The sequence below is a fragment of the Lontra canadensis genome, unplaced genomic scaffold, assembly GCF_010015895.1.
Source record: "Lontra canadensis isolate GAN:19392208 unplaced genomic scaffold, GSC_riverotter_1.0 scaffold31, whole genome shotgun sequence".
Lineage (NCBI taxonomy): Eukaryota > Metazoa > Chordata > Mammalia > Carnivora > Mustelidae > Lontra > Lontra canadensis.
The window spans coordinates 9,099,338-9,124,823 of record NW_022631025.1 but is presented as its reverse complement, the minus strand read 5'-3'; the positions used below and the strand labels follow the sequence as shown (position 1 = coordinate 9,124,823).

The 25,486-nt window shown below is 38.4% G+C and overlaps 1 protein-coding gene across 2 annotated transcripts in view; it reads right to left on the bottom strand.

The window, feature by feature from the left end:
- Positions 1 to 19,865, bottom strand: part of LOC116872991 (COBW domain-containing protein 1) — a 53,345-nt gene extending 33,480 nt beyond the window's left edge. The window contains exons 1-4 of one of the 2 annotated variants that reach the window (XM_032866564.1): positions 19,675 to 19,864; positions 15,449 to 15,535; positions 13,370 to 13,466; positions 11,913 to 12,004 (exon numbers count right to left, since the gene is read on the bottom strand). In XM_032866564.1, the coding sequence (XP_032722455.1) occupies positions 11,913 to 12,004; positions 13,370 to 13,466; positions 15,449 to 15,535; positions 19,675 to 19,828 (430 nt within the window). In that variant the 5' untranslated portion in view covers positions 19,829 to 19,864. Of the gene's footprint in view, positions 1 to 11,912; positions 12,005 to 13,369; positions 13,467 to 15,448; positions 15,536 to 19,674 lie in introns of both variants that reach the window. The other variant, XM_032866565.1, reaches the window with a different exon arrangement.
- Positions 19,866 to 25,486: the final 5,621 nt, after the last annotated feature.

The window sequence follows — 25,486 nt, the reverse complement described above, 5'->3', positions numbered from 1 at the left end:
AGACCGATGTTCTCTACGTCAATCACCAACATGCTGAAAAAAACCAATGCACATATATTACAGCTTAGAAGAAAACAAAAAAGATGAAAGAAAGGAAAAAGTTAAAGAAATGAATGAGGCATATAAATGGCATAGAACCCATTCTGGAAGGAAACATAACCAAAGAAACATAATCAAAGAAAATTCTCAAAGGTCTATTCATAGTAGAGAACTTAAAAAACAACATAATCAATTAAAAACAAACTCTTAAAGGCAAGATAAAGCAGAGTAATATGAAATGGTACTTAGTGAAAGAAATAAACGTATATACCCAATAAACATATCATTACTTAACGAATTCTTTTAAAAGATCAGGGATGGAATAGACACTGGTGGAAACAGAATTACTGATGAAAAGGGACATGTGAAATGATTAAATACAGAAGCAAAAGACAATTCGAAGATAAAAGATAGGGAGAACAAAAGAAAATTCAATATAAGGGAAATTGGTATCATAAAGTAGAGGACCCGATAATTGGACCAAAAAAAAAAAAATCCTTATGGTAATAAATAAGGAAAATGCTCCTAACTGAAGACATAAACTTACAGACAAAAGAGCATACTGTAATCCAAGAAAAAATGATTACAGATGACATGTAGATGGACTTTGGTTATATTACTGACCTTCAAAAACAAAGGAAACAATTGTCAGGCATTTTGGATGAGAAAGCAAGTCACTTTCCAGGAGGCAGAAAAAAAAAAATTAGACTTTTCTATAGTAACAGTCATTGCCCCGATATAATAAGATAATGACCATAAAGTTCTAATGAAAGTGTTCCCTAAGGATATTACCTCCTGCCAAGTTGTTTTTCAACAATGAAAACACCAGGTAGACACACACAATACATTATAGGAAACAAAAGCATTAAAACTCAAAAAATACATCACTCATAAATCCTTCTGATGAAATAAAAAAGGAAATCCAGCCAATCAAAAATTACCAAGAAATCAATAAGTAATATTTGCTAAGTTCTGAGGGAAGTTAATTGTGATCTGGAAATGGTATACCTAGTCAAATAATCCTTCAGTTATAAAAACAAAAGACAAGCATTCTCAAGGAAGTATGCAAGAACTCAAGAAGGGGGGAACCTGGGTGGTTCAGTCAGTTGAGCGTCTGACTCTTGGTTTCAGCTCAGGTCGTGATCTCAGTGTCATGTGATTGCACCCCACGTCGGGCTCTGCGCTCAGCATGGAGTCCTCTTGGGACTTTTCTCTCCCTTCCCCTCTGTCCCTGTTCCCAACTCTCTCTCTCTAATAAATAAATCTTTAAAAAAAAAAAAAAAGTGAAGGAACACAGCATCTGTAGCTTGAAAGGATTACCTGACCATGAAAATCAGTCCAATCAAGAGATTCATCAACTCAGGAGTGGAGAAGCCACAGTATTGAGCTAATAAGGACTAAAACTGTTTAACACAGAACTAAACAAAGTATGAGAGAATGCAGATGTTAGAAATCTTAACACCACCACATACAATAAATCAACCAAAACCAGGAGATGGGAGTAAGTAATAGTGTTCGTTCCCTACTCCTTTATGTCAGGGAGTCAAGAAATACTCTGAACGGACACATATAGTTAAAAAACTAACTCATCCCATTTGTTTATGGTTTTATTTTTAAGAGTTTATGTATTGATTTGACAGATAAAGAGACAGCAAGAGAGGGAACACAAGCAGGGGGGAGTAGGAGAGGGAGAAGCAGGCTTCCTGCTGAACAGAGAGCCCAATGTGGAACTTGATCCCGGGACCCTGGGATCATGACCTGAGCCGAAGGCAGAAGCTTAACAATTGAGCCACCCAGGCGTCCCTGTTTATGCTCTTTATAACCTTTTTATCCCCCTTAACTCATATCCCTTCCAGTGGAAAAGCATTTTTCTTATAATTCAGGATTCCTTCATTTCTTTCAAGTTTTTTTTTTTAAGATTTTATTTATTTATTTTGAGAGAGAGACGTGAGAGAGAGCATGAGAGAGGAGAAAGTCAGAGAGAGAAGCAGACTCTCCAAGGAGCAGGGAGCCAGATGTGGGACTCGATCCCAGGACTCTGGGATCATGACCCGAGCCGAAGGCAGTCGCTTAACCAACTGGAGCCACCCAGGCGCCCTCAAGTTCTTTTTTCAATTACATAGTAATTTTTTTGCTTCTGCCCACCTTTTATTGAGCAATTTATTAAATTCATTTTAATGATATTAATACGTGATTAGTGGAGTATCTAACACGTGTTGGCTAACATTAGGTGGTTTACATATATAATATACATATTGTTAATTGAGGTAAAATGGTATATGACTTTATATCAGTTTCAGGTGTATTGTATAATGATTTAGTATTTGTGTACATTACAAAGTGATCATCATAGGAAATCTAGTTACCATCCAAAACACACAATTGACCCCCTTCATCCATTTCAGTCCTCTAAACCCTTTCCCTTCTGATAACCATCAATCTGTTCCCTGTATCTGAGTTTTGTTTTTTCTTTTCTTAGGTTCCACAGATTGATGAAATCTAACTGATTTCCCAGAGTTTGATACCCTCAAGGTCCATCCCCGTTGTCACAAATAGCAAGGCCACTGTATATATATAGCACATCTTTCTCCATTCATCCATCAACAAACTCTTAAGTTGTTTCCATATCTTGGCTACCGTAATTAATGATGTAATGAACATAGGGATGCAAATATCTTTTCAAATTAGTTTTCATTTTCTTCAGAAAAGTACATACAATAAAATAGCTGAACACATGATAGTTCTATATTTAATGTTTTGAGGAATCACCATAGCAATGAAAGTGTATGCAAATGGAAAACCACCACTTTCTGCAGTGGCGGCACCAGTCTGCATTCCCACCAACAGTGCATGAGGGTTCCCTTTCCTCTGCATCCTCACCACTTGTTCCTTGCCGATTTCATTCTAATAGGTGTCAGGTGGTATCACACTGTGGTTTTGATTTGCATTTCCCTGGTAATTAGTGAAGCTGAGCATCTTTTCATGTGCCTGTTGGGCATCTGTACATGTTTTATGGAAAAATGTCTATTTGGATCCTCTGCCTTCTTTTCAGTCAGTCAGGTTTTTTTGGGTTTTTTGTTTTTGTTTTTGTTTGTTTGTTTGTTTGTTTGTTTTTGCTATTGAGTCTTTACACATTTTGGATATTAACCTTATCAAACACATGATTTGCAAATATTTTCTCCCAGTCAGTAGACTGTTTTTCATTTTATGGATGGCTTCCTTTGCTGTCCAGATGCCTTTTAATTTGATATAGTCCCAACTACTGAATTCTGTTTTGTTGCCTTTGCTTTTAGTCAGATCCAAAAATTCAACACCAAGATGGATGTCAAGAAGCTAAATATCTGTTTCCTTCTAGGAGTCTTATGGTTTCAGGTTTTATATTCAAGTTTTTCCTCCACTGTGAGTTAACTTTTTTATCACGTAAGACGGTAGTCTAGTTTCATTCATGTAGCTGTCCAGTTTTTCCATCAACATTTACTGAAGAATCTTTTCTGCTCACTGTATATTCTTGCCTTTGTCATAGTTTAATTGGCCAGAAAAGCCTGGGTTTATATCCGGGTTCTCTATTGTTTCATTGATCTGTTTTTATGCCAATACCATACTGTCTTCATATTACAGCTTTGAAGTACAGTTTGAAGTCTGGGACTGTGACATTTCCCATTTGCTCTTCTTTCTCAAGCCTGCTTTGGCTATGGGGCACCTGGGTGGCTCAGGTGGTTAAGCGTCTGCCTTCGGGTCAGTTCATGATCCCAGGATCTGGGGATTAAGCCCTATATCATGTCCTCTGTTCAGTGGGGAGCCTACTTCTCTCCTTCCCCCTGCCTACAGCTCCTTCCCCCCCAACCCCGCAGCTGTGCTCTGTCAAATAAATAAATAAAATCCTAAAAAAAAAAAAAAAAAAAGACTGCTTTGGCTATTCAGGGTCTTCTGTGATTCCCCACAAACCTTAGAATTATTTGTTGTGGGGCACCTGGCTGCTTCAGTCAGTTGAGGACGCAACTCTTGGTCTCACAGTTATGCATTCGAGCCCCATGTTCGGGTGTGTGTGTAGAGATTAAAGTATTTTTATAGCTTTGTGAGAAATGGCATTAAAATTCTCAAAGAGTTGACAATGAATATGTATATTGCTTTAGACAGTATGGACATTTAACAGTATTAGGTCTTAAAAAAAAGAGCATGGAATAACCTTCTATTTTTGTGACTTAATTTCTTTCATCAATGTCCTGCAGTTTTCCACATACAGATCTTTCACTTCCTTAGTTACATTTATTCCTAGGTATTTTCTTTTTGATGCAAACTGTTTTGTTAGGTTTTTTTGCATGGATTGTTTCCTTAATTTCTCTGACAGTTCATTACTTGTACATAGAAACACAACAGGTAAGTATATACTGATTTTGTATACAGTAAATTACTAAGTTCATTTATTCTGGTTTTTTGGTGGAGTCTTTAGGGTGTTCTATATATAGAATTATGTCATCTGCAAATAGTGATTGTTTTATTTCTTCCTTTCCAATTTGGATGCTTTTCTTTTTCTTGTGTTACTGTTGTGGGTAGGACTTCCAATACTATACCAAATAAACAGGCAAGAGTGGGCATCCTTATTTTGTTCCCAAGCTGAGGAAAAGCCTTCAGCTTTACACCATTGCATATGAGTTTGTCATGTATGGCCTTTATTATATTTAAGTACATTCCCTCTATACCCACCTTAAGAATTTTTATCATAAATGGACACTGAGATTTATCAAAGATTTTTTTCTCCATTTACTGAGATGAGCACATGATTGTCACACTTTGTTTTGTTAAGTGGTGTATCACTGACTGATTTGCAGATGTTAAAGCATCCTTGCATTCCTGGAATAAATTCCATTGATCGTGGTGTATGATCCTTTTAATGCATTGTTGGATTCAGTTTGCTAACATTTTGTTGAGGATTTTTACATCTATGTTCATCAGGGATATGAGCTTATACTTTTTTTTTTAAGTTTTTATTTATTTGACACAGAGAGGGATCACAAGTAGGCAGAGACAGGCAGAGAGACGGGGGGAAGCAGGCTCCTCGCCAAGCAGAGAGCCTGATCCGGGGCTCGATCCCAGGATGTGAGATCATGACCTGAGCCAAAGGCAGAGCCACCTCAGGCACCCCCTATACTTTTCTTTTTATTTTTTTTTATTTTTTTTTTTTTTTGGTGGTGTCCTTCTTATTTTGGTATCAGGGTAATGTTGACCTTATAAATGAGTTTAGAAGCTTTCCCTTCTCTTCAATAGTTTGGAAGAGTTTGAGAATAGGTATTACATCTTTTTTGTATTTTTGGCAGAATTCCCCATGAAAACATCTGGTTTTGAACTTGTTTGCTAGGAGGTTTTTTTCATTACAGATTCACAATCTTCTTACTAGCAATGCATCTATTCAGATTTTCTATTTCTTCGTGGAAAACTGGAAGTCTTGAGAGATTATGTGTTACTAGGAATTAACCCATTTCATTATCACAGTAGTCTCTTTTGATCCTCAATTTCTGTGGTATGGTAACTTTTCTTTCATTTCTGATTTTCTTTTTCAAAAAACCAGCTTACTTTCATTGATCTTTTCTATTGTTTTTTTTAGTCTCTATGCCATTTATTTCTGCTCTGAATCTTTATTATTTCTTTCCTTCTATTACCTATGGGATTCATCTGTTCTTTTTCTAGTTAATTTAGGTAGAGTTGTCTTTATGAACCTTGCTCTCAGAACTGCTTTTGCTGCATCCTATAGATTTTGGATTGTTGTCTTTCCATCTTCATTTGTGTCAAGGTATTTTTTATTTCTCCTGACTTCTTCATTGACCCATTGATTATAACAGTTGCATGTTATTTAATTTCCACATATTTATGGTTTTTCCAGTTTTCTTTTTATAATTGCCTTTGTCTCATACCACTATCATTGAAGAAGATACCTGACATGACTTCAATCTTCTTAAATTTACTCAGACTTGTTCTGTAGTCTAATATGTGATCTAGTATGAGAATGTTCCATACACAGAGAAGAATGTATATTCTGCTGCTTTTGGATGATATGAATTGTATACAATTAACACTTGAACAATGGAGTTGGGACGCTGACCTCCCATGCAGTCAAAAATCCACATATAACTTTTTTAAAAAGATTTATTTATTTATTTGACAGAGAGAGACAGAGAGTGCACATGCACACAATCGGGGGACGGCAAGAGGGAGAAGCAGGCTCCCCGATAAGCAGGGAGCCCGATGAAAGGCTTGATACTAGGACCCTGGGATCACGACCTGAGCCAAAGGCAGATGCTTAACTGACTGAGCCACCCAGACGGCCCAAATATAACTTCTGATTCCCTAGAAACTTAACTACTAATAGCCTACAGCCATACTGATAATATAAATAATCAGTTAGTACATATTTTGTAGGTTGTATTTTGTATCATATTCTTACAATAAACTAGAAAAAAGAAAATATTATTGAGAAAATCATTTGGAACAGAAAATACATTTACAGTATCGTACTGTAAAAAATCCGCATGTAAGTGGACCGTCACAGGTCAAACCCATGTTGTTCAAGGGTTAACTGTACACTTATTAAGTCCATCTGATCTCATATGTTAAGGCTGTTATTTTCTTATTGGTTTTCTGTCTGGATAACCTATCCACGGATGTAAACGGAGTACTACAGTCTTCTAATAGTATTGCTGTCCATTTCTCCCTTTAAGTCTGTTAATATTTGCTTTATATATTTAGGAATTCCTATGTTGAGTGAATAAATTTTTAAACCTTACATCCTCTTGTTGGCTTGATGCTTTGTCATTGTGTAATGCCCTTTACCTTTTATCACAGACTTTGTTTTAAAGTCTATTTGGTTTGATATAAGTAAAGCCACATCAGCTTTCTTTCATTTACATTTGCATGGAATAACTTTTCCACCCCTTCACTTTCAGTCTGTGCATCATTAAATCTGAAGTGGATCTCGTATAGACAATATATAGATGGGTCTTTTTTTTTTAATCTGTTCAACTACTAGACATCTTTGAAGATGTACAAAATCAAAAATCAATAAAAAAATCAAAATTATTTTAAAAGAGTATGTCCATTTGTATAACATACGTGGAGAGTATGTCTTTACATTTAAAGTAATTATTGATAGATATGTACTTCTTGCCATTTTCTTAATTATTTTCTGGCTGTTTTTGTAGTTCTTCTCTGTTTTTTCTCTCGCTCACTTCCCTTGCATACTATATATACACACATACATACATTTTTATATATACATACAAAATATGCTTATACATACATGCAGCTTATATATGTTTGTTTATATACTTGTTTGTATACTCATATGCTTATAGATGTTTATATTTATATATGCTTATATATAAATAAAAGCCTATTTCAAGTTGAAAGTACCATAAATTTGAATGTATTATAAAAACTCTAATTTCTGCTATTCCCTCCACATTTTGTTTTTGATGTCATATTTTATATCTTCTTTGTGTATCTCTTAATTTTTATAGTTACATTTAAGTTCACTTTTGTCTAACCTACATAGGAGGTTTATAAATGGTTAATTTGCAACCTTTACTATATATTTGCACTTACAAGAGAGATTTTTACTTTCCCATGTTTTCTCGTTAGTAGTACCTTTCCTTTTCAGCTTAAAGAAGTCCCTTTAACATTTCTTATAAGACCAATTTAGTGGTGAACTCCTTTAAGTTTTGTTCATCTAGAAAACTCTCCTCCAACTGTGAATGGCAACTGTGGCAGGTAGAATATTCTTGGCTGGAAATCTTTTCCTTTCAGCACTTGGAATCTATCATGCCACTCCCTTCTGGCCTGCAAAGGCTGATCTGAAATATCAGCTGATAGGGTGTTGGGGATTCCCTTGTACTTAACAAGTTGTTTTTCTCTTGCTTTTAAGACCCTCTCTTTAATTTATGACATTGTAATTACGATGTCTCTTGATGTGGCTATCTTTGAGTTCATCTTATTTGGCACTCTCTGTGCTTCTGGGACCTGGATGTCTGTCTCCTTCCCTGGGTTAGGGAAGTTTTCGGTCTCTTTCATTCTCTCTTTTCCTTCTGGGATCCCTATAATATGAATGTTATTTCACTTGATATTGTCCCATTGGTTTCTGAAGCTATCTTCATTAATTTTGTTGTTGTTGTTGTAGCTTTGTTTGGCTGAGTTCCACTGCCCTGTCTTCCACGTCACTGATCCATTCTTCTTCACTTATTCTGATACTGAAACCTTCTAGTATATTTTTCGGTTCAGTTACTGTACTCTTCAGCTCCATGACTTGCATTTGGTACTTAACCATTCTTCTGACTCTGGTAAACCTCTTTATAACCATTACCTTGAACTTTTTATCAGGTAGGTTAGTCATCTCCACTTCATTAAGGTCTTTTTTCTGAGGTTTTGTGTCCTTCTTTTGTTTGGAAAATATTCCTGTCTCATTTTGCTTGACTCTCTGTTTCTACTTTTTTTTTTTTTAAGATTTTATTTATTTATTTGACAGAGAGAGATCACAAGTAGCAGAGAGGCAGGCAGAGAGAGAGAGAGGGAAGCAGGCTCTCTGCTGAGCAGAGAGCCAGATGTGGGACTCAATCCCAGGACCCTGAGATCATGACCTGAGCCGAAAGCAGTGGCTTAACCCACTGAGCCACCCAGGCACCCTCTGTTTCTACTTATTAAGCAAAACAGTTACTTCTCCCAGTCTTGAAGGAGTGGCCTTGTATAGGAGATAAACCTTATTATTCAACCTTGCTCTAGCTTTTGGCTGTCTCTCTGAAGCTTTGTGTTACCTAATTAGCTTGAATTATTCTTGGTAGATACCACATTGTTGAGAGTGTGTCAAGACCTGCCAGTGTTCCAAAGGGAATGATCTCAGCACCTGGTTTCAGACTGACTGGAAGACAGATCCATGGGGAAAAGATCCACAGGAAGGGGCTTTTGGAGTACAAATATACAGCCCTGTGACACTACAACTGTAAACCCAGCTGACCTCCAGCCCAAGAGATCTGGAGGTGTCTCCTGAACTCAACCAGCAAAAATCAGGGCTTCAGACAAGCACACAAACTTTCTGAAGCCAACAGCAAGCTGCATTGAGGCCAAAGGAGAGATCAAAGGTGGTGTCTCCCTGGCTACATTTTGAGAGCATCTTTGAAGCCTGTCCCTTAGGCTGGCTCCAGGACAAGTGGATGGGCCTTCCTCATAGGCAGACTAGCAGTGTTTCAGGAGGCTGTCTATGCAGTACCTCCAGTATGGTAGCCCTCCCAAAACTACCTTCCTATTATAGTCCCATAGGGTGCAGAAATTCAAGCTCTTCCAGCCACCAGGGACAAGTGATCAACAGACATTCCCTCTGTGGACGGCACTTAAAGGCAGGCTTTAGCAAGGCTGCAGGAGTACTGAGGGTGGAGCACATCCACGGCTTTAGGGATGCAGGAGAACAATGTGGGCAGGATACACCCAAGGCTTTAGTGAGGCATGGAGATGGCTGGGACAAGACACACCCATGGCTTTAGGGAGCTGTCTGTGTCCATGGCGACTGACTGCTCTAGCAAAGTGAAAGGAGAATGCAAAAATAGTGCTCACAAGCACCTCTGGACCCAAAGAAAATACCAACTGGTCCCAGCTACTCCAGCAAACACTTTAGAATTAGCAAATGAATTTCCTTCCCATTTAATTCAGACACTTTCAAACTGCTGCCTTTGCACTGGGTCCCAAGATGAGTGTGCTTGTGTGTAAGCCCCTCAAAAGGAGTATCTCAGATTCCCCTCAGCCCCTCAAGTTCACTATACACAAGCCCCCTTGGTTTCTAAATCCATTTGGGGAGCCTCATCTTTCCAGTGCAGGTTCCAAGGGTTGGCATACCCTAAATGGGTTAAAAACCCATCCCTCCTCAGGTAAAGACGCCAGACCTATGAAACCCCTCCCTACTCTGATTTGCTGCACCGGGCATGAAATTCTTGGCGAAACTGTGTCTCCACCTCTCCTATCCATTTCAATGTGGCACATAGGGCAGGGCTTCCCAAATTCATGGAATGTATAAGAATCCACTGGAGGGCTTATTAAAACAGATTGCTGGGCTCACCCAGCAGATTCTGATTTAGTAGATCTCGGATGGGGCCCAAGAATCTGCATTTTTTACAAGTTTCAGAGACTGATGCTGTCATTCAGCAAGTAGCATTGTCACAGAAAAATCCCTGGAATAAAACTTACCTACTTGCATTTCATAGTAGTGAGATACAGTGTGATTTAATTTTCTTCTTTATATTTTCTTAGACATCAGGTAATTTTTTTTTTATAACAAATGTTCCACTTTTACTCAAACAATAAAATCTTCATTCTAAAGAAAGTTAGAAGCTACAAACATTAACCTATTTATACCTACAATTTGTACAAAAGCTTTCTCTGAGATCATTATTTAATCTTCCTTCTCCCTCTGAAAAGCTGAACCATGTTTTACAAAACTGGGATCCCAGAGCTCCGCATCTCTCAAATCAAAGTTACAAGAGTTTCTCTCTATGAAGTGGCTACCATGAAAGAAATTGATATTTGCAATTTCCAAAAGGAGGCATATATTTTCCCATCTTACCGGGTTTAATATTTAGTATCAATGTAATAGTCCAAGTTCTATCATCAGTCAAATCTACTTGAAATGTATGAAAATACATTTGTATTTGTACAATGTACAAATGTAGTATGGTCTACTACAGGACCAAAAGAACCCAACTCAACACTAATTTTAAAACAGAAGGACAACGTTATTATGCAACAATTTTAAGTACAATAACCACTGTTTACATTTGGCCCTTCAGCATACTTCAGTATCTGTTTTAAACAGTTACGACCCCTAATAAATTATTCCTAAACAGTACTTTTATATAGTCTTTTATATAGCTTTATGGCCCAATACCATTAACTCAAATTAAAAAAAAAAAAAAAGGTATGGTTAGACTTATACAATGAACACAAAATGTTCTGCAAACTAGGAATAAAGGTGTTACCTAAAAGATGTTTGGTAAGAAGGAAAGAGAAACTGATTGTTAAAACAGTTCAACTTTGTGTAGCTTTCAAAAGAGAAATTTACATGTAATTCTATTTAGAGATAAAAATTTCATGGATAATCATTAATTCCACACCAGGAAAAAGGTCCATTAGCCTTAATTTAACTCTGTACCTAATGACAGTATTTACAAATAAAATGATTTCAACTTCAGTAGAAAAACAAACTGCTAATAATTAACTGAAAAACAATTAAGTAATGCTGAGATTAGAGTCTAAAAGCCCTTAAGTATCTTTAAATGACCCTCCAAGAAAGCTGGATTAGAAAGTAATCAGGAGGCACCTGGGTGGCTCAGTGGGTTAAAGCCTCCACCTTTGGCTGGGGTCATGATCCCAGGGTCCTGGGATCCCAGAGCTCCGCATCAGGCTCTGTTCAGCAGGGAGCCTGCTACCTCCTCTCTCTCTGCCTGCGTCTCTGCCTACTTGTGATCTCTGTCTGTGAAATAAATAAATAAAATCTTAAAAAAAAAAAAAAAAAAGGAAAGCAATCAGAAGTGAGATCTCTGTAGAGTATAATCAATCAAATATAAAAGTAAAACGTAGAAGTGGAATGTCTTTATTTTTCCTAAATTTCCATACTTTTAACACCTCATGTTCCTACTGGTAGTCTTAAATCAATCAATTGAACTTCAATCCTATTATCAAGTTAAAAGTACCAAGTACTCCGATTATGATTTATCTGCAAAAGAAACATGACAATCCAGTATTTTTAGTCTAGAGTACAGGTTTAATGCTTACTTTACATATTTCTCAATACCTTAAAAATGTTTAAGAACTATATTCCGGTTATTAATAACGTCATTTCTTACCCGGATCTGCTAACCCAGTTGTCTCTAATAGTATGTAATCAAATTTCCCCTTCTTCTCCATCAAATTCTCAATAGCTCTAAGGCCATTGTCCCTGGAGAATACCAAAATATAAAATATAGTTGATTATCTGAATATTTTAAAGTGATCATTATAAACGTTTTAAAATATATTTAGCAACCTGAGACAAAAATACCTTTAGGCATGTAAAAATTTAACTCATTCCCAAACTGCTAATACAACATCCATCGATATTTACCAATGGTGGAGAAAAATAGAGGCATATATACTGATAAGTGAAATAAATCAGATACATGAGGAGTTAATATTTTAACTTTATTAAAATTAAAAGTAGAGGAAACTTTAATAACCCTGACAAGTCAAAATCTGCTATTTTTATAGTATCACAAAAGAAAAAACTCAACATCCAAAACAATGATAAAATTTATGAATTACCATGGTTTAATATAACATCTAAAGGGACACAATCACTACTTTTCAATTCTGTTCTGAGTAAGGGTACCAGACTTTAATTTCCCTTTTCTCTTAGAACATCAACAGCCCAAGAAAATATTTACTGGATTTCATTATGGTTGTTCAAGAAAATCTGTATGATTTTAGATTTGTTAATATATTTGACTCAAAGTCAAATACCTAAGTTGTAAATGATGTAGAAAAAATTTAGTTCACTAGAATATACAAAGTCAACAGTATAGGTATTAATTTTCCTTATTCACTCAACAAAATATTTGAGTGAATAGGTATGTCAGGTCCTTTTCTATGATCTATGGTCTATTAGTGAAAAAAATAGATACTGTCAGGGCACCTGGGTGGCTCAGTTGTTGGGCATCTCCCTTAGACTTGGGTCATGATCTCAGGGTCCTGGGATGGAGCCCCACATCGGGCTCCCTGCTCAGTGGGAAGCCTGCTTCTCTCTCTCTCCCACTCCCCCTGCCTGTGGTCCCTTTCTCACTGTCTCTCTGTCAAATACATAAATAAAATCTTCTTAAAAAAAAAACAAACAAACCCAGATACTGTCCTTGGAAGCAACTACCACTAGTGGAACACAACGTGAGCTTTTTCACCTTTGATGGTTATTTATTTTGTTTATAGAAGATGAATCCTTGGAAATAGGACCAATGGCTCATTTAATGTAAAATAATTTTTACACATGAAATGTGACTTTCATGTACCACAGAAATTAATAATGAAACCCTGACATCAAAGACAATAAAAAGAAACTCAATAAAAGAACCAATGCATTAGAGCAGACAAAAAAATAAATAGGATAGCAAGAAACACTTTAAGAAAATACATCCTAATAAGTTATTTTCTATGTGGAAATACAATGAAGCAGACTATATAAGTCTGTTACATTACACGAGAAAACCAAAGCTGGAAATATAATCAATAAACATTTGTAACAAACCAACAAGCACACAATAAACACATTCCTCACTTTACTGAACAGCAGAGGCAACCGTTTCTAAGTTCCAGCCATTCTTCATAGAGCTCTCCACCTTGGCTGACAGCTAAGGATTTCTCCACTGCACTTCCTGGAATAATTAACAAGAAGCACTCTTTAGATTACGTTCACTAGCAAAAGCAAAGATGAGGATATCAATAACACAGATTTCAAATCATTTGATACAAACACCTTTTATAACTTTCATTCTTTCATAGCTTGTGCAGCCTCAATGTTTTAAACTATACTACTCTAGATCATTTAGGCTTTTACTTTTTAAAGAGGATTTAAGTCCCTAACAAGACAAATCCAAAATTGACTCATACCTACTTCTTCTTTGGTCCTCTCACTTGCCCACTCCTATATCCTAATAAAACCTATTTCAAAAGCACTCCTTGGCCATGGCCAACCAGTATGTTTAATATATTGGTTTTTATATGCCCTTAACCCTCTTAAAAGACTGCCTTATCTATTTTTTTCTTTCCATTCTTCTTCTAAATTGTTTTTGTTTCTATTAGACAGACTACCCAATATTCCCGGTATGAGTAAAAACCCTAGTTCTTTTTGAGGAAGTCTGCTTGGCCAGGGTATCAATGTGCCCATTTAAAAATTAAAATTTTAAACTGGATTTCCTAGCAATGCTTACTTAAGAAAGAGTAATATATATGTGAAATTCTGAGATGCTTGTTACCATACAAGAATGATTTTAAATATCTTACTTTTCCTCCAATAAAGAAATATACCAAAGCCAAGGAAGAGTTCTAAATATCCAGTAAAGTGAATTGCCACAAAACAAAATTCAGTAATTTTTTATGTATATATTTTTTGTTTATATTTTAGTTAGGCAAAGATAACGAGCTTTGAAAGGGACTGCTACAGAATTCAAGGTATAGGGGATATGAATAAAATGCAAAGGAAAGTATTGCAAATAAATGGTTTATATAAAATTATATAAACAATCCAGAAGGAATAAAGAAAAATAGTAACAATAATAAATGTAATGAACAGTGTCCAACAGATCAGTTAATAAGCTAGAATATAAGATTTACTAGTCTTATTATAATAGCTTATTAAAATGAGAAATAAAAAAATAAAATAAAATGAGAAATCAAGAGGCGCCTAGGTGGCTCAATCACTAGAAGTCTACCCTGGGCTCAGGTCATGACCCAGGGTCCTGGGATAGAGCCCCGAATCGGGCTCCCTGCTCAGTGGGAAGCCTGCTTTTCCCTCTCTCACCAACCCCCCCCCGCCCCCGCTTGTGTTCCCTCTCTGGCTGTGTCTCTGTCAAATAAATAAAATCTTAAAAAAAAAAAAATGAGAAATCAAGTTTAACAGGTCTCCCTTCTTGTTCATAAAACCTAGCTCCTTTATTCATTTACAACAGAGAAAATAGTATACTTTAAGAAATAGCTCAACATAAGATATATTTTTTTGGCTAAAAGTGAGCTATAGTTAAAATTCACACTTAAGAAAAACTTCTACAAGTAATCAAAAAATTGTGTCTAACACTGCTGTATATGTATTTTTAAAAGCACAGTTCAATATTAAAATTTAAAAAATGGAATTTTAAATGCATATATTTCCACAGACAACTGCAGATTTTGAGATGGAAACCACATATTTAACTTATTTTTTAAATCTTCGGTTTTAAATGCTTTGCAAACAATAAACACCCAACAACATAAACTTATGAAAACTGGAACATTTTAAACAATTTTTCAAAAGTTACAAGTGAACAATACAGTCAGTATAAAAGTACATAGAAAAGCCTGAAAGAACTTTCTTTCATATGTTTAGCTTTTTACTTCTGGAGTTATTTCATATAAAAACTTAATTTAATTCTGTTGTTATGAATTCTGAAGTTTTACAAAATTTTATAAAAATGATCTAATTTCAGTACCCCAAATCTTTACAAAATAAAGCTGAACAGAAATTAATTTTCCCAAAACTATCTGCATCAATGTATTCACATTACAATACCTTGTATTTTCATTTTTAAGTATGGAATATCAAAATTCACCATAAGCTATCCTATAAATTCTTACAGCATCACATTCACTGAACTTTACTTACCTTCCCCAAATTCGTTTAAAATAACTGCTACTCTTTTACTATGTTGCTCTGTCAAAATATAGTTCAGAAGTGTTGTCTTCCCAGCACCTGTAAAACATACTTGTTTTAGGGGCGCCTGGGTGGCTCAGTCGTTAGGCGTCTGCCTTCGGCTCAGGTCATGATCCCAGGGTCCTGGGATCGAGCCCCACATCGGGCTGCCTGCTCCATTGGAGGCCTGCTTCTCCCTCTCCCACTCCCCCTGCTTCTGTTCCCTCTCCCGCTGTGTCTCTCTCTGTCAAAAAAATAAGTAAAATCTTAAAAAAAAAATACTTGTTTTAAAAAACATTCAAAGGCTAATTTTAAAGGCACAGACATAAAAACAGAGTCCCAATGTTTTTAAAAATTTGTGTGCTATTTTAAAAATATTATTTAACTATGGCATAGAAGATTCTAGAGGAAAAGATTAGAGTATCCTTTGTAAACTATTAAAAAAGCTTTATGTAGACATAAAACTTTGTAAATATTTATAAATATGCCTTCAACCTGGTCAGTTTTCTTCAACCTCATACAGCGAAAATATGCCTTCTATACAATTTATAGTATAATTAATATAAAGACATCTAAATTTTCTATTAGGTAAGGAATTATTGAAATAATGGCTTCCAGGGAATAAAGTACTCATGTACTTAATTTACTGTATTTAAATGTAAAGTAAATTAAATTTACTTTAAACTTTATTTAAATTACTAATGTACTTTATTTAAAATATTTAGACACCTTCACACGATGACAATGTTTCTCAGCCAAGAATGTATGGTTTACTTCCCAAAAATTTACATATAAAGCCTATCTTTTATTTCAATATCCATCATTAACCACACACAAATTCAAACGGACTATAGGGCTACTTTTAGTACTTAAAGTAACCTATAAGAAAATACGTGTATATATACAGCTGACCCTCAAACAACTAACTGTGAGGGTTGTAGGTCCACTTATACATGGCTTTTTTTCTGTAAATATAGTACATTACTGTATTTTCTCCCCCTTATGATTTTCTTCATAACATTTCCTTTTCTCTAGCTTACTTTGTTGTTAAGAGTACAATATTTAATATATATAACATATAAAATATGTGCTAATCAACTGTTTATATCACCAGTAAAGATTCTGGTCAACAGTAGACTATTACCTGGGTTTTGGGGCAGTCCAAAATTACCATGCAGGAAGTCAGCACCCCTAGCCCCCACACTGTTCAAGGGTCAACTGTATCTGACTACCTATCTATAAAACACACACACAAAATGGGAGAAATGATGTAAAAAATGTTAACAATATACAGAATACTCAGTACTTAGAAAAATTCATAAAGCTACACTAACTTTATCCAGTAGGTGGCATGTTAAACCTAGTATGTTCAGCTCAAGTAAAAGAAAAACATTTACCTTGTGAACAACTGTACATACCAAAGTTCAAAGGAAAAAAAAAAACTGTATAGTAGTATAGTTCAGTTGTATGAGTGTATCTTTCATTTACTTTTCTGTTGGTGGATATTTGGGTTATCTCCAGTGTTTTATTTTCCCAAACAGTGCTGCTAAGAACTTTTACATGTAAGCCTGTACACAACTTCTGAAGTACAGTTAGGAGACTTTTAGCCTCTAATAGAAGGGATTTAATGATCATTAGGGTATTAATATCTTCACATTTTTAAGTCATATTCCTTTAAAAGCTGTTGAAGGGATTAAAAGCTTATGTTTAGAGAGCTTTAAAAACCTCAACATCAAATAAGTGTGAGGTATAGAATGAAAGGGACAGAGCTTAAGGAGACAGGGCAATGAGGAAATTCTTAGAACCAGTCCAAGTGTGAGACAGAGACCCTGAACATGAGGGCAGCACTAGGCAGTGGCACTGAAAATGGGAAAGCAGAGGTGGATCTAAGAGACCTTCTAATAAAATTACTAGGACTTAATAATTAACCACATTATGAAGCAGAAGACTTGAGGCACAGTTTATTCATTCAAAAGTCTACTATGGGGCAGATCTCATGCTGGGCCTTGGCGGCAAGTGCACAGAACAGAGACAAACTGCCTTTAGTTTTACAATGCTTAGAAAGACTAAGAAAGTGGGAAATGGAAGGTAGTTCAGACAGATAAAGAGGCAATGATGTCACGGAGTTACAGAGTGGACAGGAGATAGACAAGATGTTAGGTAGCACCTAAAAGGGAGGTCTAGGCAGAGGAGTAACAAAAAAGAAAACGATTCCAGGAGTTAAAATACTTGGCACTGTTTAAAAGTAAAAGTTCCAATGTGCCTGGACCACAGTTTGGTCAGCTAGAAAGACCATCAAGAGCCAGGTCATATAGGACCATTTGATTCATGTTTAGGAATTTGAACAGCAACCCAAATGGAAATCACTGAAGGGTGTGACACAGTTGACATTTACGAAGATGATTAAGGCTAAAATACAGAGAATATATTAAAGGGAAGCATGACACAAGGCTAGTTAGAAAAATTTTAGAATATTCCAGTTTGTTGGAATCAGGGGAGCAGGAGAACTGGACGGTAAGGTGACATGAAGTTTTGGACCTGCTCAGTTTGAGATGTCTGTGGGACAACAAAATAGAAACTATCTGAGTGTGAAGTTAAAAGGAAGAACAGAGGTGGGAGAAAATTTAAAAAAAAAAAAAAAAAGCCAGAGAAGTAGGTGGAAATTTCCTAAGAAAAATGTGATGGAAGCTGATACAACAATGTTTCAAAAAAGAGAAAATGGCCAAGAATAAGTAGTGGAGGGTGCCTGGGTGGCTCAGTGGATTAAGGTGATGCCTTCGGCTCAGGTCATGATCTCAGGGTCCTGGGATCAAGCCCCACATCTGCCTCAGCATCCCTGCTGAGCAGAGATCCTGCTTCCCCCTCTCTGTCTGCCTGACTCTCTGCCTACTTGTGATCTCTCTGTCAAATAAATAAATAAAATCTTAAAAAAAAAAAAAAAGAATAAGTAGTGGAACAAGATCCCCTATAATCAGCAACAAGGTTGTGGGCAAAAGTCCTCATTCCTGAGCTTTAGACCATTACCTCCAATGCTCTACTGACCTAGGAATGAGAAAAATGATAAAGGCCAGAGAGGCGAGACTGAACCACTCTGTCTCAGACAAGGAATCTGCTCAACGGCTTAGTGGAGCAGCCTCTACGTCACAGTGGGGACACATCAAAAATAAATTCCTTTATAAAATTAGTCCAGAAGAAAGAGGAGAATAAACCCAGTCTACGAAGCTAAAAAAAAAAAAAAAAAAAAAAACACCACCAGAGATTTAACTCCTATTTTTGTGTAAAAGACCCTCAGGGGCACCAAGTTTGTAGCTGTCTCTGGCACCATCTAGGAATGGTGTTACCGACCCCAAATCATTTCACTTTACTTACATTTCTTAGCTTTTCCCCCACTTGCAATATGGTCCTGTATTTACGCTAGCCCTTCCCGTAAATCGTAAGGCTTTAGAATAATACTCCTCAGATTCGTCCGAGCCCACAAACTGTCCTTCAGGAAACTGCACGGTTACAAACCTAAGAATTCAAGTGCCCGTGCGCACTCCTGAACGTCCTCGGCGTGAGAAATAGGATCTGGGAGGGAAGAGATTTTATCCTTACTTTCTCCTAGAGCGCTCTGCAAACAAACTTCAAAAAAAAAAAAAAAAAAACAACAACTTTGCTAGGAATCCTCTCCCCGAACAGCTGGAAGAGGCCGGCCCGTGGGGAAGGGGAATCTACCAAAGAACCGCCCCCCTCGTGGGTCGGGCACAGACAGGGCACCCTGTAAAGGTAACAGACATAAGGGTGGGTGTTTCCTACCCCCTGAGCAGGGAAGAAAACAAACTCAAACGGGTGAACGGTATTACTTCGACTCCCCAGTAAGGTTCACGAGCTTCAGAAACGGAGAACGACCGGAGAGAGGCCACGTGGGTAATTAGGGGGCGGGCCCAACCCTCTAGGGGCAAAGCCAAAACTAGTTTCCAAAATGCGAGGTTAATTCTGTTTCCCTTGATAAATGTGAATGTAACGCAAAGGGGTCTGGGCGTCCTCGAGCCACGAGATGAAGAGCAACCCAAACGGGGAGCGAGGGATCCAGCCCCTACCTCAGAGACATGTGCTATCGGCCAGAAGGCCCGGATGCCTGAAGTAAAGAGGCACCGGCAGCCCCCAAAATCCCAGGATACCAGCGTTCACGGCATTTTCTGACCGGGATGGTTAGTTACCTAAATACCCGGTGATAATTGTGACTGGGATCTTAGCGTCGGGACCAGACTTCTCCTCCTCCTCTCTCAGCTTCGTCTCAATGGGGACCAATTCAGGACAGTCCTCTTCCGCCAGTTCCTCTTCCTCACCCACAACACCCACAGCCGGGAACATCCCGGCCAAGTGCACCCTGTATGTACGCCTCTACCTCGCCTCAAGAAACACAACCAAAACGCCGAGGCGCAGCTGCGCACGCAGAAAGCGCCACGCCGGGCGCGTTCTTGACGTCATCACGCCGCGACGTGCGGCGCCTCCCGGTCCCGCCCGGATTACCTGGGCTCGAGCAGAGAATGGCCTCGCCTCTTAGCCACGCCCCCAGAGGAGTTGACCACACCCCTGGGGCGTGTTCTCCAAACCTGAGCGGAGCTGGGCGGAGTTGTTATGGTTCTAGCCTCAGTGCTGTCCCTGTGTGCACCGACCGAGACCCGGGTGGTGGGATCCTGGAATGGGTAGCCTGACCTCAACAGTCCCCGTAGAGAACAGACTCCATCAACTGGACATTTTTTTAGTGTCATTAAAAAACTTTTTTTAATTCATAGGGGGAAGAATGGGAAGCTGTAACACTACTATGTTAATTGTATTTTTTATCCCTGAAGGAATAACCAGCGAAACTTTTTTCTTTCTTATAACTGTATATTTTACATGTATATCCAAATTTTTACAATGTATATGAATTACTCTTATTTCTTTTTTTTTCTCATTTATTAGGACCCAGGTAACCTGTGTTCATTTATCGTATTCTTTGGTTCATGACACTCTCATCGTTAATCCACGGAAAGCCCTCCTTTATATTTATATGTTTATAATGAACTCCTTTGACCTCACCCCTAGCCCACAGACATTACCAATAAGCTATACCTGTCTGTGTGGAGCCAGTACCCTGTTCCAGCCCTCTGCCTCTGCCTCTCTCCTAAGATAGTAACCATTATCCTGAATTGATTTCAGGTGACTGATCATTCGCTCCTTTCTTTTTTTATTTTTTAAGATTTTATTTATTTATTTGACAGAGATCACAAGTAGGCAGAGAGGCAGGCAGAGAGAGAGAGAGAGAGAGAGGAGGAAGCAGGCTCCCCGCGGAGCAGAGAGCCCAACGCGGGGCTGGATCCCAGAACTCCGGGATTCTAACCCCGCTCCCCGCAAGGCAGAGGCTTTAACCCACTGAGCCACCCAGGCGCCCCCGCTCATTTTCTTTTTAGTGTTATCAAATATATATGTGAATAGACAACATGTTGTTTACTTTTGCTTGTCTTTGAGCTTCACAAAAAGAGTATCACACAGTATGTAATCTCCTGGGGTTATCTACATTTTCAGCTCCTCTGTTGTATTCTGTTCTGCTATGGGACTGTACAGCAATTTCTTCATTCATTTCCTGTCAATTATTTCCCAGTTTTGCTCTATGGACAGCATTCAGTGATCTTTCAGCACCGTATTACCTTCCGAGCAGAAGCTGTGACAGCCGGGACCACGTTCCCACACACAATTCTCAGACACATTGTTGCAGATTCCCTTATGTGGCTCTGACAGAATGTTATATTAACATCTCTTATCTCACTGAGAGCAGCCTGTGCCCAAAAGGCCAGCTCAGTCAAGGTGACTGACAAATATTGCTGTAAGGTGTATATAGCCTTGGTCAGAGCAAAAAGAGTTTTTACACACCGCAGTGGTCAAAAGTTAAAGGCACTCCAAACGTTCATCACCCAATGAAGGAATAAACAAAATGTAGCACATCCATACAATGAAAAATTATCTCACAACAAACAGGAATGAAGTAGCTGCTGTAACATGACTGGCCCTCAAAAGCATTACGAAGTGAAAGGAGGCATTCACAAAACACCACACGTTGTATGATTCCATTTACGTGAAACACATGTTGTATGGCTCCTTCTATGTGAAATGTGCGCTGTAGGCAAATCCAATAAAACAGAAAGTAGATAAGTTGTCACCAGAGACTGGGCGTTGAGAGGAGTGACTGATCACGTGTGCATTTTGGGGGTGATAAAAATATTCTAAAACTGATTGTGGTGATAGTAGTGCAACTGTGTGAAAATACAAAAAACCGGGGCGCCTGGGTGGCTCAGTGGGTTGAGCCTCTGCCTTCGGCTCAGGTCATGATCTCAGGGTCCTGGGATCAAGCCCCGCATTGGGCTCTCTGCTCAGCAGGGAGCCTGCTTCCTCCTCTCTCTCTGCCTGCCTCTCTGCCTACTTGTGATCTCTGTCTGTCAAATAAATTTAAAAAAAAGAAAAATCTTAAAAAAAAGAAAATACAAAAAACCACTGAAATGTATATTTTTTTAAAGATTTATTTATTTATCTGAGAGAAAGAGAGCATGGGGGAGGGGCAGAGGGAGAGAATCTTCAAGCAGACTCCTTGTTGAGTGCAGATGACACTCCCCCCCCCTTGCCACGGAGGGCTCAATTTCATGGCCCGTGATCATGACCCGAACTGAAACCAGGAGTCAGACACTCCAGGTTGGTTGGTTTGTTTGATTGATTGATTGATTGACTGATTGATTTGACAGAGACAGAGAGAGAGACAGTAAGACAGTGGGACAGTGAGAGAGGGAACACAAACAGGGATAGTGGGAGAGGGAGAAGCAGGCTCCCCACCAGAGAGCCTGACATGGGGCTCAATCCCAGGACCCTGAGATCATGGCCCGAGCTGAAGGCAGAAGCTTAACCCACTGAGCCACCCAGGTACTCTCGGAGCTGCTATTTTTTTTAAATTTAATTTTATTTTTACAGTGTTCCAAGATTCATTGTTTATGCACCACACCCAGTCAGATCTGCTATTTTCAAAAGTGTTAAAGGTTGCGCTGTGTGTTAAAACGTGGGGGTGCCCATGTGCATCTGCAGAGAAACACTGCCTTCAAGGTCTTCCCCCAGCCCTTTCAAGCCCTGGCCTTCTGAGCAGGTAAGTCTGAACCTATCTGCAGTGATTCCTCAGCTCAGCTACACGTAGGCATGGCTACAAAGATTGCTGCTTCATAAATGTCTCTTGTCTATTTATGTAAGACTCTTCCGCAATGTATCTATCCATGAATTCTGTGTTTTGCCATTTTCTTTTCTGACGTGTATTAACTTTTTTCCCCAAAATTTAGCATCCGTGTGTCTGAAGAGGAGAGGGTTTTGATATATTCAGATAAATGGCTTGCGATCTTGTCTCTTCCTACTTGTGTGACTGTTTTCACTTCTATCTTAACATAGGACTTACCACTTTTATCCATCCTATTTTGAGGAAGGTTTTGTTGTTGTTGTTTAATCCCAAATGTCATTTAATATAAGTAAAAAGAATCATAATCATAGGGGCGCCTGGGTGGCTCAGTGGGTTAAAGCCTCCGCCTTCAGCTCTGGTCATGATCCTAGGGTCCTGGGATCAAGCCTTACATCGGGCTCTCTGCTCAGCAGGGAGCCTGCTTCCCCTCCTCTCTCTCTGCCTGCCTCTCTGTCTACTTGTGATCTCTGTCTGTCAAATAAATAAATAAAATCTTTTAAAAAAAATAATCATAGTCACATATTGCAGAATCTATTGCATTTTCTTTTTTTTTTAAGAATTTATTTATTTATTTGACAGAGATCACAAGTAGGCAGAGAGGCAGGCAGAGAGAGAGAGGAGGAAGCAGGCTCCCCGCTGAGCAGAGAACCCGATGCGGGGCTCGATCCCACGACACCAGGATCATGACCTGAGTCAAAGGCAGAGTCTTTAACCCACTGAGCCACCCAGGCGTCCCTCTATTGCGTTTTCTAAGGTAACTTTAAAATTCCCTCAGTTTTGACATTTTGTTTAGTTTCAGTAGCTTTGGGTCAAAACAACCACCACAACAATAATGATAATGTGTGGATCCCTTGCCATCTGATAGGCCTTGTGTTAAGCACATCAAATGCATTATCTTATTGAACTTGGCAAGATAAATATTATTCATATGTCTATTTTATAGACAGAGATACTAAGCCTTGAGAAGGTAAATAGCTTGCTCAAGGTCATACAGTTAGCAAATGGCAGCCCTGGGACTCATTCCAGATTTACCTGACAGGATCCCATGCTCTTTTCAACCAGGAATCTTTAAACTTTTTCTGGAGCACCTGGGTGGCTCAGTTGGTTAAGCGACTGCCTTCGGCTCAGGTCACGATCCCAGAACCCTGGGACTGAGTCCCACATCGGGCTCACAGCTCCATGAGGAGTCTGCTTCTCCCTCTGACCCTCTCCCCTGTCATTCTCTTTCTCACTCTCTATGAAATAAATAAATAAAATCTTTAAAAAAAAACTTTTTCTGTAAAGGGTCAGGTAGTAAATTTTTTATGTTTCACAGGTGAACAGCCAAATTCAAGGATATTATGTAGGTACCTACAACCTAAGAGAGAACAAATTTCTGCAAATTTTGAAATTTGGATTTGATGTGATTTTCATCTGTCATGAAATATTGTTCTTTTCATTCTTAGCTTGCAGGCAGTAGAGGTGATAAGCCACAGCCCACAAGTTGCAGATCTAAGCTAACATGCTCTGCCTTGTTATGCTGTATTAAATGAAATTTTGCAAAAATAGATCATCTTTGCTATTTTTTTGTTTATTTACTACTATTATTTTTTTTTCAATAGCATCCATGCTATTTTAAGCTTAGTTTGTAAATCCTTCACCATTGCAACAACCCCTTGCCCTCCAAGGGTTAAGCACCACAGTTACCACCATATGAATATTCAGAGGAAGGTCTGAAGCTGAGAAGCTTAAGCTATTTCTTTTTTTTTTTTAATGTTGTGTTAGTCACCATACAGTCCGTCATTAGTTATTGAGGTAGTGTTCCATGATTCGTTGTTTGCATATATCACCCAGCGCTCCATGCAATACATGTCCTCCTTAACACCCATCACCAGGCTCACCCCAGCTCCCCAACCCCCTTCCCTCTGAGACCCTCAGTTTGTTTCCCATAGTCCGTAGTCTTTCATGGTTTGTCTCCCCTTCTGATTCCCTCCCCTTCATTTCCCCCTTTTTTCTCTAAATGTCCTCCATGCTATTCCTTATGTTCCACATACAAGTGAAACTGTACGATAATTGACTCTCTCTGCCTGACTTATTTCACTCAGCATAATCTCCTCCAGTCCCAACCATGTCAATGCAGAAAGGATGAATACTTTCTGATGGACCCTCAACTCTATGGTCAACTAATCTTTGACAAAGCAGGAAAAAATATCCAACGGAAAAAAGACAGTCTCTTCAAGAAATGGTGCTGGGAAAATTGGACAGCTATATACAGAAGAATGAAACTTGACCATTCGCTTATACCATACACAAAGATAAACTCTAAATGAATGAAAGATCTCAAAGGGAAACCGAAATCCATCAAAATCCTAGAGGAGAACATAGGCAGTAACCTCTTCAACATCAGCCACAGCAACTTCTTTCAAGACACGTCTCCAAAGGCAAGGGAAACAAAAGCGAAAATGAACTTTTGGGACTTCATCAAGATAGAAAGTTTCTGCAGAGCAAATGAAACAGCCAACTAAACTATTTCTCCAAGAACACTGATAACTGGTCTTCAAGGGACCCGATTTAGGCTGCATCTGAGTCTTCATAATGGGAGGAGCCTCCCTGCACTGGAGCCCAGCAGAAAAGCACTCTGGTTGTCTGGATTCCCACAGCCCAGCTTCAAGAAAACAATCTTGCCCTAAGTCCTTTGGCACAATTCCCTGCCTCCTCCCCTTTGCCTCATTTTACTCCTTTGAACACGTATGACGAGGGCTGCCAGGGGAGAAAGTAAGGACTGCAGCTATATCCAAATC